The 15,147-nt window shown below is 44.9% G+C and overlaps 1 protein-coding gene across 6 annotated transcripts in view; it reads right to left on the bottom strand.

Moving 5' to 3' along the window:
* The window catches only part of mlh3 (mutL homolog 3 (E. coli)), a 65,884-nt gene that overhangs the window by 25,597 nt on the left and 25,140 nt on the right, over positions 1 to 15,147 (bottom strand). For 3 of the 6 annotated variants that reach the window (XM_080202119.1, XM_080202118.1, XM_080202120.1), the window contains 5 exons: positions 13,405 to 13,509; positions 13,208 to 13,280; positions 12,858 to 12,929; positions 5,765 to 5,873; positions 5,407 to 5,566 (listed from right to left, as the gene is read on the bottom strand). In XM_080202119.1, coding sequence (XP_080058245.1) covers positions 5,407 to 5,566; positions 5,765 to 5,873; positions 12,858 to 12,929; positions 13,208 to 13,280; positions 13,405 to 13,509 — 519 coding nt within the window. Of the gene's footprint in view, positions 1 to 5,406; positions 5,567 to 5,764; positions 5,874 to 12,857; positions 12,930 to 13,207; positions 13,281 to 13,367; positions 13,510 to 15,147 lie in introns of those variants that run through there. The other 3 variants (XM_080202121.1, XR_013888532.1, XR_013888531.1) reach the window with 3 other exon arrangements.

Consider the following 15,147-nt stretch of genomic DNA (forward strand, 5'->3'; position numbering starts at 1 on the left):
AAAGTCTACTGATGACCATGAAACCATTGTCAATTGTTGTAAAACCCATTAGGTTCACTGATGTTCTTCAGGGAAGGAAATCTGCTGTCCTTACCTGGTCTGGACCACATGTGACTCCAGACCCACAGCAATGTGGTTAATCCTGGAATGCAGGGCTATTCAGGGTGAGCAATAAATGCTGGTCAGCGATGCTCATGTCCCATCAAATGAATAAATAAAAGGATGCAAAGGATTTACATTTGAAGAGGAAATCACTTCATTTTTGTCAAAGAGAGAGCCTAGAAAGACTGTTATCCTGAGAGACACTGGTTTAGCTCAGAGCAAATTGTTAATATTTAGATCTTTCTTTAGAAAGGTTGCTGAATTGGAGTGAATTTAGAGTCTTGATGGGAAGTATGTGCTTTCTTATTGCAAAAAGTAACATGATGTTCTGATTATGTTAAATGATGTTCTGATGAAGGGCCTTGTGTGGTTGGAATTTTCTGAAATTATCTATTAAAAATACAGGTTTTATATTTGAGGAATTATAAAACGGGCAATGTTGTTTTTCCACAATTCAGCAATGATTATCTGTGTTCCATTTAAGAAACAAACTGAAGCAAGGACAGATACCGATGAAATAATTGCAGAAACGGCCAGCACACTACAGAGACAGCAAAAGTGTCTATAGAACCTTCAAACCAAAGTTTGTCACAGAAAGGACCAACACCTCAGATTGACTCTAAAGGGTTAATGACAGATAACACCAAATTAAATGGTCTTGTCAGTTCTGAGATTGTACAATTATTCATCTGGATACACGATCCAGATGAAAAAAATCCACCTATGTTTAAAGAAACAATAACAATCTCATAATGATTGGAATAAAGTAATCTGTGAATTGTGCTGAAGACTTAAAGTCTTAGAAAGAACATTCAAGATCCAAAACCAAGAGGCTGATGATATAGCTTGGAAAGAATTGAACTCAATGGAAAGATTACAGATTGTGTAAAGTGCAGACCAAGCAAGAATATCAAATCTATCTACTGGAGCACAGTAAATGATATTCTTAAAGAGACAAATGAAGATTCTGTTTAAGGAAGGAATTAATTGTTAGTACAAAAAGAAACTATTTTTGAACTTATCTAAAAAAGAGATCTTAACATATTTAAGTCCGAAAACTGACTCTAACAGAATTACAACCAGAGGTATTAAAGAGCTCAGTGCTTTAACTGTTGACTAAGTTCATTCTTTGCAGCATTAAAGAATGGGTATTGGAAACGTAGGGGGCGATTCTCCCATTGTGATCTGCCAGCAACTTCTCTGGCGGGTTGGGCCAGGAGATGCGCATTGCCGGCCTTTTTCTGGGATGTGCGCATGCACCGGGAATGCGCATCTCCCAAAGCCAGAGAATAGTCGCCGGTCAGGCCTGCTGGGAATGGCGGGAAGACAGGTAAGTCATTTGAATCTTTTTTTAATGTAGTTTAAATATGTTTAGCGTGCAATTATTAGAATTTGCCAGTCCTGATTGAATCTCCCACCCCGCTAGGAGTACGTCATTTCGGCAGGGTTTAGAGTCGTTCCCCACGTTTGGGGAACTGGAGACTCCGCCAGAATGAAAGTGGGGTGGGAGACATGACTGGGACTGCCTATGGGGTAGGGTTGGGCAGCGGGGGTGGGGTTGGGCAGTGGGGTGGAGGGGTCCCCTGGCCATGGGCACGCTGGCTGTGCCAGCCTGTGCCCCCAGCACTATCCGAGGGGTGGGGCCCATTGTGGGCAGGGCCTGGGGCAATCACTGGGGGTGGGGTCCCGCTGCCACTCTGCATAGGCTGAGCTGGAGCAAGGCCAGCAATCGGGGAGGATTGGGAGGGGGGAAAATCGCGACTGCTGTGTGTGGGGGGCTGGACCCGGGGCATGGTCAGGGCTGGCCCGGGAATTGTTGTGGGGGGGGGGGGGGGGGGGGGGGGGGCGGCGGCTAGAGGGGCAGCACTACAGGGGGTCCTGAGCTGGCCAGCAAATGGGGAGTCTGACAGATTAGGGCCACTGCGCACGCACAGAGTTCCGAACCTTCAGACTCCAGTGCGAATAGATCCTGCCCCCCCCACCCCGAGGGTTTTTAATGAGATTCATGATTGGACTTCTGCAATGCGCAGAGTGTGAGAGATTCAAGTGTGAAATTGAACTGAGAAAACAGTCGTGATCTAGACCAGTTTTCCCACCAATTCAGCACTTCTGGGAGAATCGCCCCTGTAGTTTCTACCATTCTATGATATTTAACTCCTGCTAATCCTTCTTTCACATGTACTTGCTTTTGTTTGGGTTAAATCTTTATAACTTTGCAAATACAATATATGTAATTGTGGTAAAAATTAAAAGTTTTCTGTATAGCATGCAGTAAGCTGTTGGGAGAATCATGAGGATAAGAACCTTTCAAATTTTCAAAGCCATTATAGAGAACTTTATTATGGTGACATTTTCTTTTTCCCAAAGGGAGATGTTAATAAATGTAAATTTTCCTGTCTCTCTGGGCTTTCCAGGCAGACATTGAGGATTATGAGTCCTAAAATACCTTCAGAGCTTTGGCACATGTTTGGAGGAGAATAGGCCACGCATGTTAAACTCAGTGTTTTGGGTTCTTTAGCAGCTAAGATTACCAGGGTACCCAACTGGTTGTGGTGGCAATGAAATGGGCCCCATGGGACCAGGTAAAGTTGACTGGATGCGCTGAGAGGAGAGACTCCAAGCAGCAATGGTATTACTCTTAGCTGGTTGTGTATAGCTGGAACTCAGGAACTGTTTGATAGCTTTGTGCAGTTAGAGATCAGGACAAATGCCATGGAGCAATGCGCTGGAAGGCCCTAGGCTCCATGCTGCTAGGGGTCAGACGAAGCCCTGGGAGCCATTCATGTCTTGTTGGAGCTGGAGAGATTGGAGTTCAGCGAAAACAAATTTACTGGAGTTCTATGAGGATGTGTCTAGGGCGGTGGATAGAGGAGAGCCGGTGGATGTGGTCTTTCTGGATTTTCAGAAGGCGTTTGATAAGGTACCTCACAAGAGGTTACTGCAGAAGGTCAGAGGACATGGAGTTGGGGGTAGGGTGTTAGCGTGGATAGAGGATTGGTTGTCAAATAGGAGGCAGAGAGTGGGGGTCAATGGGTGCTATTCGGATTGGCGGTTGGTGACTAGTGGGGTGCCCCAGGGGTCGGTGCTGGGGCCTCAGCTATTTACCATTTATATAGATGATCTGGAGGAGGGAACCGAGTGTAGGGTGTCGAAATTTGCTGATGACACCAAGATTGGGGGAAAGGCAAATTGTGCGGAGGGTGTGGAGAGTCTGCAGAAGGATCTAGATAGGCTGGGCGAATGGGCCAGGAAATGGCAAATGGAATTTAATGTTGGCAAGTGTGAGGTGGTCCACTTTGGTAGGAAGAATGGTAGGAAGGACTATTACTTACGTGGCGAAAAACTGCAGCAGGCGACGGTGCAGAGGGACCTCGGGGTCCTTGTGCATGAGTCGCAAAAACCCAGCGTGCAGGTGCAGCAGGTGGTCAGGAAGGCGAATGGGATGCTGGCCTTCATAGCGAGGGGGATTGAATATAAAAGTAGGGAGGTCTTGCTGCAGCTGTATAGGGCATTGGTGAGGCCGCAGCTGGAGTACTGTGTGCAGTTTTGGGCGCCGCACCTGCGCAAGGATATTTTGGCCTTGGAGGGAGTGCAGAGGAGGTTTACTAGGCTGATACCGGAGTTGAGGGGGTTGAGCTATGAGGAGAGGCTGAATAAACTAGGCTTGTACTCGTTAGAGTTTAGAAGAATGAGGGGAGATCTCATTGAGACGTATAAGATGATGAATGGGATGGATAGGATAGAGGTGGAAAGACTCTTCCCGCTCAAAAAAGACAGTAGGACTAGGGGGCACAGCCTCAAGATAAAGGGGGGGCGGTTCAGAACGGAGTTGAGGAGGAACTTCTTCACTCAAAGGGTGGTGAATCTCTGGAATTCTCTGCCCGTTGAAGTGGTGGAGGCTGCCTCGCTAAATATTTTTAAGAAGCGGGTTGATGGGTTTTTGATAAGAGAAGGGATTAAGGGTTATGGGAGAGGGCGGGAAAGTGGAACTGAGCCACGACAGATCAGCCATGATCTTATTGAATGGCGGGGCAGGCTCGAAGGGCCAGATGGCCTACTTCTGCTCCTATTTCTTATGTTCTTATGTTCTTATGAAATCCAGAGGCAGCACCAGCAGTGAAGCAAGCAGTCTGCTAAAGAGCTGAAATAGTTCCTGGGGATCCTGTGGAACGCAATCTCAGAAGAAATTGAACGATCGGTAGGTTAGCAGTCATTCAGGCAATCCAATTCAGTGACTTTTGAAGGAATTCAAAGGCAAGAAATTTAAAAGTGAAGACTGAAACCTGGAGACAGAGTTTGAACAGGATTTTGTGACTCTCGGTGTCCCTGGCATTTGGGTGGGCTGCTGAGAAATCTATAGAATTTGTCTTGGTGCTTCTGCCATTTACTACGAAGTTTGATGTGTTCCATCAGAGTTTGTTAATTCATATTTACCTCATATTAATTCTGATTGTTAAAATATAAGACAGATATTGTAAATACTTACTTTTCTGAATTTGTATTGTAAAGTTTATTTTGTTTGTTTAAAACTGTGGAATCTTCTTAGTGAGTTATTCTTAATTACCTGCGATTTCAAACTTTGTTTCCTTTTAACAAAGTCACTGTTCCCAAATTAAATTGGAACAAGTTACTGAAGTGGAAGTTAAGATCAGTTTACTCAAACTTGTCAGCTGCTGAAACTACTCTGGCTATTTACTCTTTGACTGTTACTTTGGACAATTCCAACGCGTCTCAGCTGGTCTTCCATGTTCTGCCTTCCAGAAACTTGAGGTCATCCAAATTTCTGCTGCCTGTGTCTTACCTCACAGGAAGTCCCATTCACTCATCACACCTTTCCAGGTCCCAAGCTCTTAAATTTCCTCCCCAACACCTCTCTAAATACTATCCTCTTTTAAAGCACTCCTTGAAATCTCTGGTCATCTTCCCAAGTATTCTCCCATGGGGCTCAGTGTCAGAGTTTGGTTGATAATATTCCTGAATCACCTTGGGAATGCATAAGTGCAACTTGTTGCTATTATTCCTGTACCAAGTAATCTAAAACCTGAAGGTGCACGGGATCATACCTCAGGACGTGTCAGTACTATGTGTCTGTAGCTAGGACTCTGCATATTGAGGAGGACTGAACTTTTAAAATTGTATTGTGTCCCTCAAAATTCCGGCCTCTATTAAACTTCACTCACTGACACAGCACTGATTGGTAGTGGAACATGAGCTACATTGCAGCCATAATTTTCCTGTAATGAGCGGGGAGCAATTTCCATAAGTTGCGCAGGAGGGAAGAGTGAGAAAAGAGACAGTTCTTGCCTTCAGTATAGTTTGAGTAACCGGCTGCCGCCCTCTGCGAATCTCATTGGCTTCTTTTTCTATGAAACAGGCGGGCACCTTCTTGACCAGTATCCCAGCACTCTCAGCATCTCGGAATTCTACCTGCACCCCAGCAGCCTCCAGCTGCTTCCAGTACAAACTGTTGAGAATACACAGAAAATATTAATCAGAAATTTGTATGGGTGACCACAGCTAGTTCCTGTTTACTAATAGCATCACCCACACAGCAGCCCGATGCAAACTCAACATAGGGGAAGGGAGTGATGCTGCCTCTGCTCTGCTCCTAAGCAAACTGTTTCATATTGAGACTTTCATATTTCATCATTCTCTCACTTACCGTAAAAGCCTGGCTTCATCCTGCGTGCAATTGATCTCCATTGGTGGGCACACTGTAGAGGTACACAACTTCCTATCACCAGTGGCCTCTGGCACCAGCTCATAGCAATCTGCAGCCACAAATTAACAAAACAATGAGTGATCAAGCAGCTCACATAACAACAACAATAACTTATATTTATGTAGCACCTTTATTGGAATGAAACATCCCTAGGTGCTGCACTGGTTATAAAACCAAATCACATAGGGAGAAATTAGGTCAGGTGACCAAAAGCTTGGTCGCATAGGAAGGTTTTAATGAATGTCTTAAAGGGTGAAAGTGAAGAAGAGAAGCTCAGGGATGTGGAGGTTGGAAATTCCAGAATTTTGCAGCAGGCATGGAAATACACAAGAGACCAAAATTGGAAGAGTCAGTTAAGATGGAGAGCTGTGAGTATGGGAAGGTGACAGAGATACAGAAGGATATGAAAACAAGGACAAGAATTTTAAAATCAAGACACTGCTTGACCTGGAGCCTGTGAAGGCTAGTGAGCAGAGAAATGATAGGGGAATACAAGTTTCTACAAGTTAAAACACAGGTAGCAGAGTTTGATAACCTTAGGGTCACAGAGGATAGAATATAGGAGAGCAGTGTGATGTTAGTGTGCCTTTAAGACGTTTCTTTTGAAAAACATGCTCTCGGTAGCAAAGCCTTAGGCACTGTCATTGTGGGAGGAGAAACAAACTGTGCAGGTCAGGTGACAAGGGTTGTTTTTAGTTTCAGTTCTGGGAGGCAGTCTTAGAATAAAGCTGCAAAAGAAGCCTCTTTCTCTCTCTCTTTTGCTTTGAAAATGTTACCAATTAGCTGAAAGGAAGGCTTGTTGCCATGCTGCAATAATTAATCTGTGTTTTGGGGAGGTGATATGATTGTAGGCTGCTCTGAATCTTCAAGATCATTTAAAATCAGCATTCAACACAAGGAACTGGATTCCAGAATCATGTGAGCTTTAGCCTGTGCAGTGATAAATCTGTTTGAAGGATTTTGTTTACTGAATATTGGTTTTGATTGGAACATCATTAGATATATTCATTAAGGGTTATACATTAGTGTGGTTGTTTTGTTTGAAATTGATGAAAGTTCTTGCTGATTTTCTTTCTAGACATGTTAACTATATTTTTAAATAAACTTTGTTTGAATAAAGCTCCCTAGTGGGTCACTTGAATCACACCTGAAGTGAAACATCTTATGCTTATCCTAGCCAGCTTCAAAATGCAAAACTTATGATTCAGGCAGCCTTCATAAAACACTTTGGAGTTTCTAACCTGAACCGTAACAGCAGTCAAGATGCTTTGGAATAATCAAGTGTTAAGCAGTTCCTTCAGGAAAACACAAGAGATTATAATATTTTCCCCTTGGTAACATTCGGTCATATTTTTGAATGATTAGCATATGCCAAATGGTAATTCAAGCAAGGGACAAAATGACTGTGTGAATGCAAATTGTGAATGTGATATGTTAATAAACTTAACCACACTTCAAACAGATGTTTACCCAAGGTGGTTGTAGAATAGGAACAAATTTGAATGAGTGTTGTGATTCAAAGGACAAGATATGAGAAAGTGAGGGGTAAAAACATGAGAAAGTGAGAGGGCATGGGATCCAAGGGGACATTGCTTTGTGGATCCAGAACTGGCTTGCCCACAGAAGGCAAAGAGTGGTTGTAGATGGGTCTTTTTCTGCATGGAGGTCGGTCACCAGTGGAGTGCCCCAGGAATCTGTTCTGGGACCCTTGCTTTTTCTGATTTTTATAAATGACCTGGATGAGAAAGTAAAGGGATGGGTTAGTATGTTTGCCAACGACATAAAGGTCGGAGGTGTTGTGGATAGTGTGGAGGGATGTCAGAAGTTGCAGCGAGACGAAGATGAGTGGAAAAGTGAATTGTGCGGAGGGTGTGGAAAGTCTGCAGAGGGATCTAGATAGGCTGAGCGAGTGGGCGAGGACCTGGCAGATGGAGTACAATGTTAGCAAGTGTGAGGTTATCCACTTTGGCAGGAATAATAGTAGGAGGGATTACTATTTAAAGGGCAAAAAGCTGCAGCATGCTACGGCGCAGAGGGACCTGGGGGTCCTTGTGCATGAGTCACAAAAACCCAGTCTGCAGGTGCAGCAGGTGATCAAGAAGGCGAATGGGATGCTGGCCTTTATAGCGAGGGGGATAGAATATAAAAGCAGGGAGGTCTTGTTGCAACTGTACAAGGCACTGGTGAGGCCGCAGCTGGAGTACTGTGTGCAGTTTTGGTGGCCACACTTGCGCAAGAATATTTTGGCCTTGGAGGAGTGCAGAGGAGGTTCATTACGCTGATACCGGAGATGAGGGGGTTGGACTATGAAGAAAGGCTGAATAGACTGTGTCTGTACTCGTTGGAGTTTAGAAGGATGAGGGGGGATCTTATAGAGACGTATAAGATAATGAAGGGGATGGATAGGGTAGAGGTAGAGAGATTCTTCCCGCTCAGAAAGGACAGCAGGGCTAGAGGGCACAGCCTGAAGATAAGGGGGGTGCAGTTTAGAACGGAGTTGATGAGGAACTTCTTCACTCAAAGGGTGGTGAATCTCTGGAATTCCCTGCCTGTTGAAGTGGTGGAGGCTACCTCGCTAAATATATTTAAGACACGGGTAGATAGGTTTTTGGTAGACAAGGGAATTAAGGGTTATGGGGAGAAAGCGGGAAAGTAGAACTGATCCACTTCAGATCAGCCATGATCTTATTGAATGGCAGGGCAGGCTCGAGGGGCTAGATGGCCTACTCCTGCTCTTATTTCTTATGTTCTTATTGAGACATAGATAGGATGCAAGACTGGGTGGAGAAGTGGCTGGAGTACTGTGTGCAGTTTTGGGCGCCGCACCTGCGCAAGGATATTTTGGCCCTGGAGGGAGTGCAGAGGAGGTTTACTAGGCTGATACCGGAGTTGAGGGGATTGAGCTATGAGGAGAGGCTGAATAAACTAGGCTTGTACTCGTTAGAGTTTAGAAGAATGAGGGGAGATCTCATTGAGACGTATAAGATGATGAATGGGATGGATAGGATAGAGGTGGAGAGACTCTTCCCGCTCAAAAAAGACAGTAGGACTAGGGGGCACAGCCTCAAGATAAAGGGGGGTCGGTTTAGAACGGAGTTGAGGAGGAACTTCTTCACTCAAAGGGTGGTGAATCTCTGGAATTCTCTGCCCGTTGAAGTGGTGGAGGCTGCCTCGCTAAATATTTTTAAGAAGCGGGTTGATGGGTTCTTGATAAGAGAGGGGATTAAGGGTTATGGGGAGAGGGCGGGAAAGTGGAACTGAGCCACAACAGATCAGCCATGATCTTATTGAATGGCGGGGCAGGCTCGAAGGGCTAGATGGCCTACTCCTGCTCCTATTTCTTATGTTCTTATGTTCTTATTATGACTTCAACTGGATAAGTGTGTGACGGTTCATTTTGGCAGGTCAAATGGGATGAAGGAATATTAAGGGTAAGACTCTTATCAGTTTGGAAGATCAGAAGGATCTTGCGGTCCAGGTTCATAGGACTCTCAAATCGGCTTCGCAGGTAGAGGATATGGTTAAGTAGGCGTATAGTGTACTGGTCTTCATCAATAGAGGCAGTGAGTTTAGGAGTCGGGAGATAATGCTGCAACTTTATAAGACCCTAGTCAGAACCCACTTGGAGTACTGTGCTCAGTTCTGGTCACCTCATTACAGGAAGGATGTGGAAGCCATTGAAAGGGTGCAGAGGAGATTTACAAGGATGTTGCCTGGATTGGGTGGCATGCCTTATGAGGATAGGTTGAGAGAGCTCAGTCTTTTCTCCTTGGAGAGATGATGGATGAGGGGTGACCTGATAGAGGTGTATAAGATGTTGAGAGGTACTGATCGAGTGGATTCTCAGAGGCTTTTTCCCAGGGCTGAAATGGCTGCCACAAGAGGGCACAGGATTAAGGTGCTGAGGAATAGGTACAGAGGAGATGTCAGGGGTAAGTTTTTCACTCAGAGGGTGGTGGGTGCGTGGAATCGGCTGCCGGCAGTTGTGGTGGAGGCGGTTCTGATAGGGTCTTTTAAGAGACTTCTGGATGAGTACATGGGACTGGTAAGATTGAGGGTTATAGGTAAGCCTAGTAGGTAGAGATATGTTCGGCGCAACTTGTGGGCTGAAGGGCCTTTTTGTGCTGTAGTTTTTCTATGTTTCTACAATACGCAAGAGAGTGAAAGAAGGATGTCATTGGCAAAGTACGGATAAAGAAAGCTGACTTTCCTTTTAAATTCTGAAAGCTGAAGTAAAGAGATGAAGTCAGTCAATTTGGGGAGAGCGCAGTTGTAAGCTTGGTATAGAGGGAATTGGGCCAAACGCGGGCAATTGGGACTAGCTTAATGGTAAAAACTGGGCAGCGTGGACAAGTTGGGCTGAAGGGCCTGTTTCCATGCTGTAAACCTCTGGCTCTACGAAACTTAGAACATAGAACATAACAGCGCAGAACAGGCCCTTCGGCCCACGATGTTGCGCCGACCAGTTACAAAAACAATGACCCTCTAACCTAAACCAATCCCTTTTCGTCCATAAACCTATCCACGGATCTCTTAAACGCCCCCAAACTAGGCGCATTTACAACTGCAGCAGGCAGGGCATTCCAATCCCTCACCACCCTCTGGGTAAAGAACCTACCCCTGACATCCAAAGCCATGCCCCCTCGTGCTAGCTTTCTCCATCCGAGGAAAAAGGCTATCACTGTCCACCCTATCTAAACCTCTAATCATCTTATATGTTTCAATAAGATCCCCTCGTAGCCGCCTTCTTTCTAGCGAAAACAACCCCAAATCCCTCAGTCTCTCCTCATAGGACCTCCCCTCCATACCAGGCAACATCCTGGTAAACCTCCTCTGCACCCTCTCCAAAGCCTCCACATCCTTCCTATAATGTGGGGACCAGAACTGCACACAATACTCCAAGTGCGGCCGCACCAGAGTTGTGTACAGTTGCAACATGACACTGCGACTCCTAAATTCAATCCCCCTACCAATAAACGCCAAGACACCGTATGCCTTCTTAACAACCTTATCTACTTGATTCCCAACTTTCAGGGATCTATGTACACATACACCTAGATCCCTCTGTTCATCCACACTATTCAGAGTCCTCCCGTTAGCCCTATACTCTACACATCTGTTATTCCTATCAAAGTGAATTACCTCACACTTCTCCGCATTAAACTCCATCCGCCACCTCTCGGCCCAGCTCTGCAACCTGTCTAAGTCTCCCTGCAAACTATGACACCCTTCCTCACAATCTACCACACCTCCGACTTTGGTGTCATCAGCAAATTTACTAATCCACCCAACTATACCCTCATCCAGATCATTAATAAAAATTACAAACAGCAGTGGCCCCAAAACAGATCCCTGAGGCACACCACTCGTAACCGAACTCCATGATGAATATTTACCATCAACCACCACCCTCTGTCTCCTATCTGCTAGCCAATTCCTGATCCAATTTCCTAGATTACCCTCAATCCCATACATCTGCATTTTCTGCAGAAGCCTACCATGGTGAACCTTATCAAACGCCTTACTAAAATCCATATATACCACGTCAACTGCCTTACCCCCATCCACCTCTTTGGTCACTTTCTCAAAAAACTCAATAAGGTTAGTAAGGCACGACCTACCCGCTACAAAACCATGCTGACTATCTCTAATCAATTCATTACTCTCCAAATAACTATAAATCCTATCCCTAATAATTTTTTCTAAAACCTTGCCCACAACAGAAGTAAGACTCACTGGTCTATAATTCCCAGGGAAGTCTCTGTTCCCCTTCTTAAACAATGGGACAACATTCGCTATCCTCCAATCTTCTGGTACTATACCTGAGATCAACGACGACCTGAAGATCAGAGCCAGAGGCTCTGCAATCACCTCTCTTGCCTCCCAGAGAATCCTAGGGTAAATCCCGTCCGGACCAGGGGACTTATCTATTTTCAAACCCTCAAGATTATCCAGCACATCCCCCTTATCAACTGCAATACTGTCTAGTTTACACCCCTGCAACCCAGTGTTCTCCTCAGCTACATTCATGTCCCCCTGCGTGAACGCCGAAGAGAAATATTGGTTCAATGCCTCTCCAATCTCTTCCGGTTCCACACACAACTTCCCTCTGCTGTCTGTAACTGGCCCTAATCTTGCCCTAACCAACCTTCTGTTCTTAACATACCTATTGAACGCCTTAGGATTCTCCTTAATCCTATCAGCCAAAGTCTTCTCATGTCCTCTTTTAGCCCTTCTTAACTCACTCTTCAACTCCCTCCTAGCCAATCTAAAGCTTTCTAGTGCACTACCTGAGCCCTCAAGTCTCATCCGAACATAAGCCTCCTTTTTCTTTTTAACCAACGAATCAACTTTTTTAGTGCACCACGGTTCCCTAGCTCTACCAATTCCTCCTTGCCTGACAGGGACATACCTATCAAGGACTCGCAGTAGCTGCTCCTTGAAAAAACTCCACATTTCGGACGTTCCCAGTCCCTGTAGTCTCCTAGTCCAACCTATGCTTCCTACTTCTCTCCTAATAGCCTAATAACTTGGTGAGATTATGAGAAGTCAAAGGGAATGAAAGTATATAAGAATATACTGAAAACATATAAGTGTAGCTGCTTCAGATTTCCTCTAATAGCAGGGATAGTTGATTAACTCCCAGCAAGCAGTGTGTAAAGAAAATCAGATCAGAAAAACAAACTGCTGGGAAATCCCAGAGAGAGAATTAAAGACACTGTGTGGCAAAAGTGACTGGATTTTTATAGATTTTAAAATCTAAAAGGTGTTGTTGAACCAACTGGGGAAGGTTTGCTCTTAAGACAGTTCAATTAAGAATGTTTGGAAATGTTTACAGTATTGGTATTGTGTGAAGACAATGTCTTATTTAAGTGTACATCTACCTGTGTTTATTGTATTTGTTAATCAACATTTACTTTGCTATAAAATCCTCACAAATACTTGGGGTCACAATTTCTGGATTTCAAAACCTCTTCTAACATACAAACATATTCATCTAAAGCATGAGTGCTGCTCCATTCAACTTCCTCACCAGAAATCAGCTGTTCCAGTCTCACTCGCTCATGGGCTGCGTGCTGATCAACCAAGACCAACAGATTACCCCCTGCAACACAAATCTACAGTTAGACACAAATAGATCAGATCACAACACCAGACCCCCAACACACGCATCAAACACATCCCCCCAACACCAAACTGTCCCCACACCACACACACCCAGTTCCCCCACAACATCAACATCAAACTGTTCCCACATCACACCTCCCCCCCCAACACCGAACTGTCACCACACCAAACAACCCCTACCCCATCCAGAATTCAATTGCTGAATGCAGACAGTACACACAAGCTGTCACTTTTCCATCACACAGGCTCACTCACCTGCTGTGGCCTCTTTGTTAGCCCTTGTATTTATCAAACAGGCAATGAACTTATTGTCTACCTGGTTAAGTACCTGAAAGATAGCATGATTACAGAGCTGCATTGGAGCACCATTGCAGACAAATCTCAAAATTTAAAGATATTTTATTGTTCCACTCACCCAGAATGCCACCTGTGTGCTGCTGTCAGCTTCTCACCTGCATTGAGCCGATCATGTCTTTGGTGAAGCGGTAAGGATACAAAATGTTGTGAATCTTCACTGCTAAAGTGCCAGCCTGCTCATTGCTAACATTGACAGCAACCTAGAACACCAACATCACAAAACAGACACATGTTATAAGTGCTTTACATACCCAATACAATCAAATACAGCAACTATTCATTACCCCAGTATCTGACGCAACCATTCATTACCCCAGTATCTGACCCAACCATTCACTACCCCAGTATCTGACCCAACCATTCACTACCCCAGTATCTGACCCAACCATTCACTACCCCAGTATCTGACCCAACCATTCACTACCCCGTGACTTAAACATATTCAACGAGGTAGCCTCCACCACTTCAATGAGCAGAGAATTCCAGAGATTCACCACCCTTTGAGTGAAGAAGTTCCTCTTCAACTCCGTTCTAAACTGCTCCCCCATTATTTTGAGGCTGTGCCCTCTAGTTCTGTTTTCCTTTCTAAGCGGGAAGAATCTCTCTACCTCTACCCTATTTATCCCCTTCATTATCTTGTAAGTCTCTATAAGATCCCCCCTCAGCCTTCTAGACTCCAACGAATACAGGCCCAGTCTATTTAATCTCTCCTCATAAGCTAACACCCTCATCTCCGATATCGGCCTGGTGAACCTTCTCTGCACTCCCTCCAAGGCCAATATATCCTTACGCAAATACGGGGACCAAAACTGCACACAGTACTCCAGCTGCGGCCTCACCAGTGCCTTGTACAGTTGCAGCAAGACCTCCCTACATTTATATTCTAACCCCCTCGCTATAAAGGCCAACATTCCGTTCGCCTTCTCGATCCCCTGCTGCACCTGCAGACTGGGTTTTTGTGATTCATGCACAAGGACCCCCTGGTCCCTCTGCACTGTAGCATGCTGCAGCTTTTCGCCCTTTAGATAATAATCCCTCCGACTATTATTTCTACCAAAGTGGATAACCTCACATTTGCTAACATTATATTCCATCTGCCAGGTCCTCGACAACTCACTCAGCCTATCCAGATCCCTCTGCAGACTTTCTGCGTCCTCCACGCAATTCACTTTTCCACTTATCTTCATGTCATCAGCAAATTTTGTTACCCTACACTCAGTCCCCTCCTCCAGATCGTCTACGTATATGGTAAACAGTTGAGGCCTCAGCACTGATCCCTGCGGCACTCCACTAGTCACCAACTGCCAAACAGAAAAGCATCCATTGATTCCAACTCTCAGTGAGTCAGCAGTGCTAACCAATGTGTCACTCATCGCACTCTCAGCTTCACTCTTGCCATCTCTCTCCCGGCCTTTCTCGTTGCAACACACCAGCTGCCTTTATTCCCCTTTTTCACAGCCACTGCATCACAGTTTTGTAGATGGCCCTGTACTCAAGAGACCTAATGTTTGAAGGAATTCTGCTAGAATCTAAGTCTCGGTCGTGTGATATATGTTTCAGGTCATTAAACGAGATCCTCTTATTGAAACCATTCTGTTAGAACAATTAGCGATGAGACCATAAGCACCATTATTGGAAATTCAGAACTGTGAATTGTTCTTTGTTTGAAACTGGCTGGAGCAGACAGACTGTGTTTTGGATTATTGTGTTTTCTTGCTTGGAATATTCACAAGAAGCAGAGGCATGGTCAGTTAACCCAACTCCTTCGCTCAGCCATGTCACCATCACTCTAGCAGGGATGTAATCTGACTGTCTGGCTCTTCTTAAATGTAAAGGCA

The sequence above is a fragment of the Carcharhinus amblyrhynchos genome, chromosome 14 (assembly GCF_965287045.1).
Source record: "Carcharhinus amblyrhynchos chromosome 14, sCarAmb.v2.hapA, whole genome shotgun sequence".
In the NCBI taxonomy this organism is placed as follows: domain Eukaryota; kingdom Metazoa; phylum Chordata; class Chondrichthyes; order Carcharhiniformes; family Carcharhinidae; genus Carcharhinus; species Carcharhinus amblyrhynchos.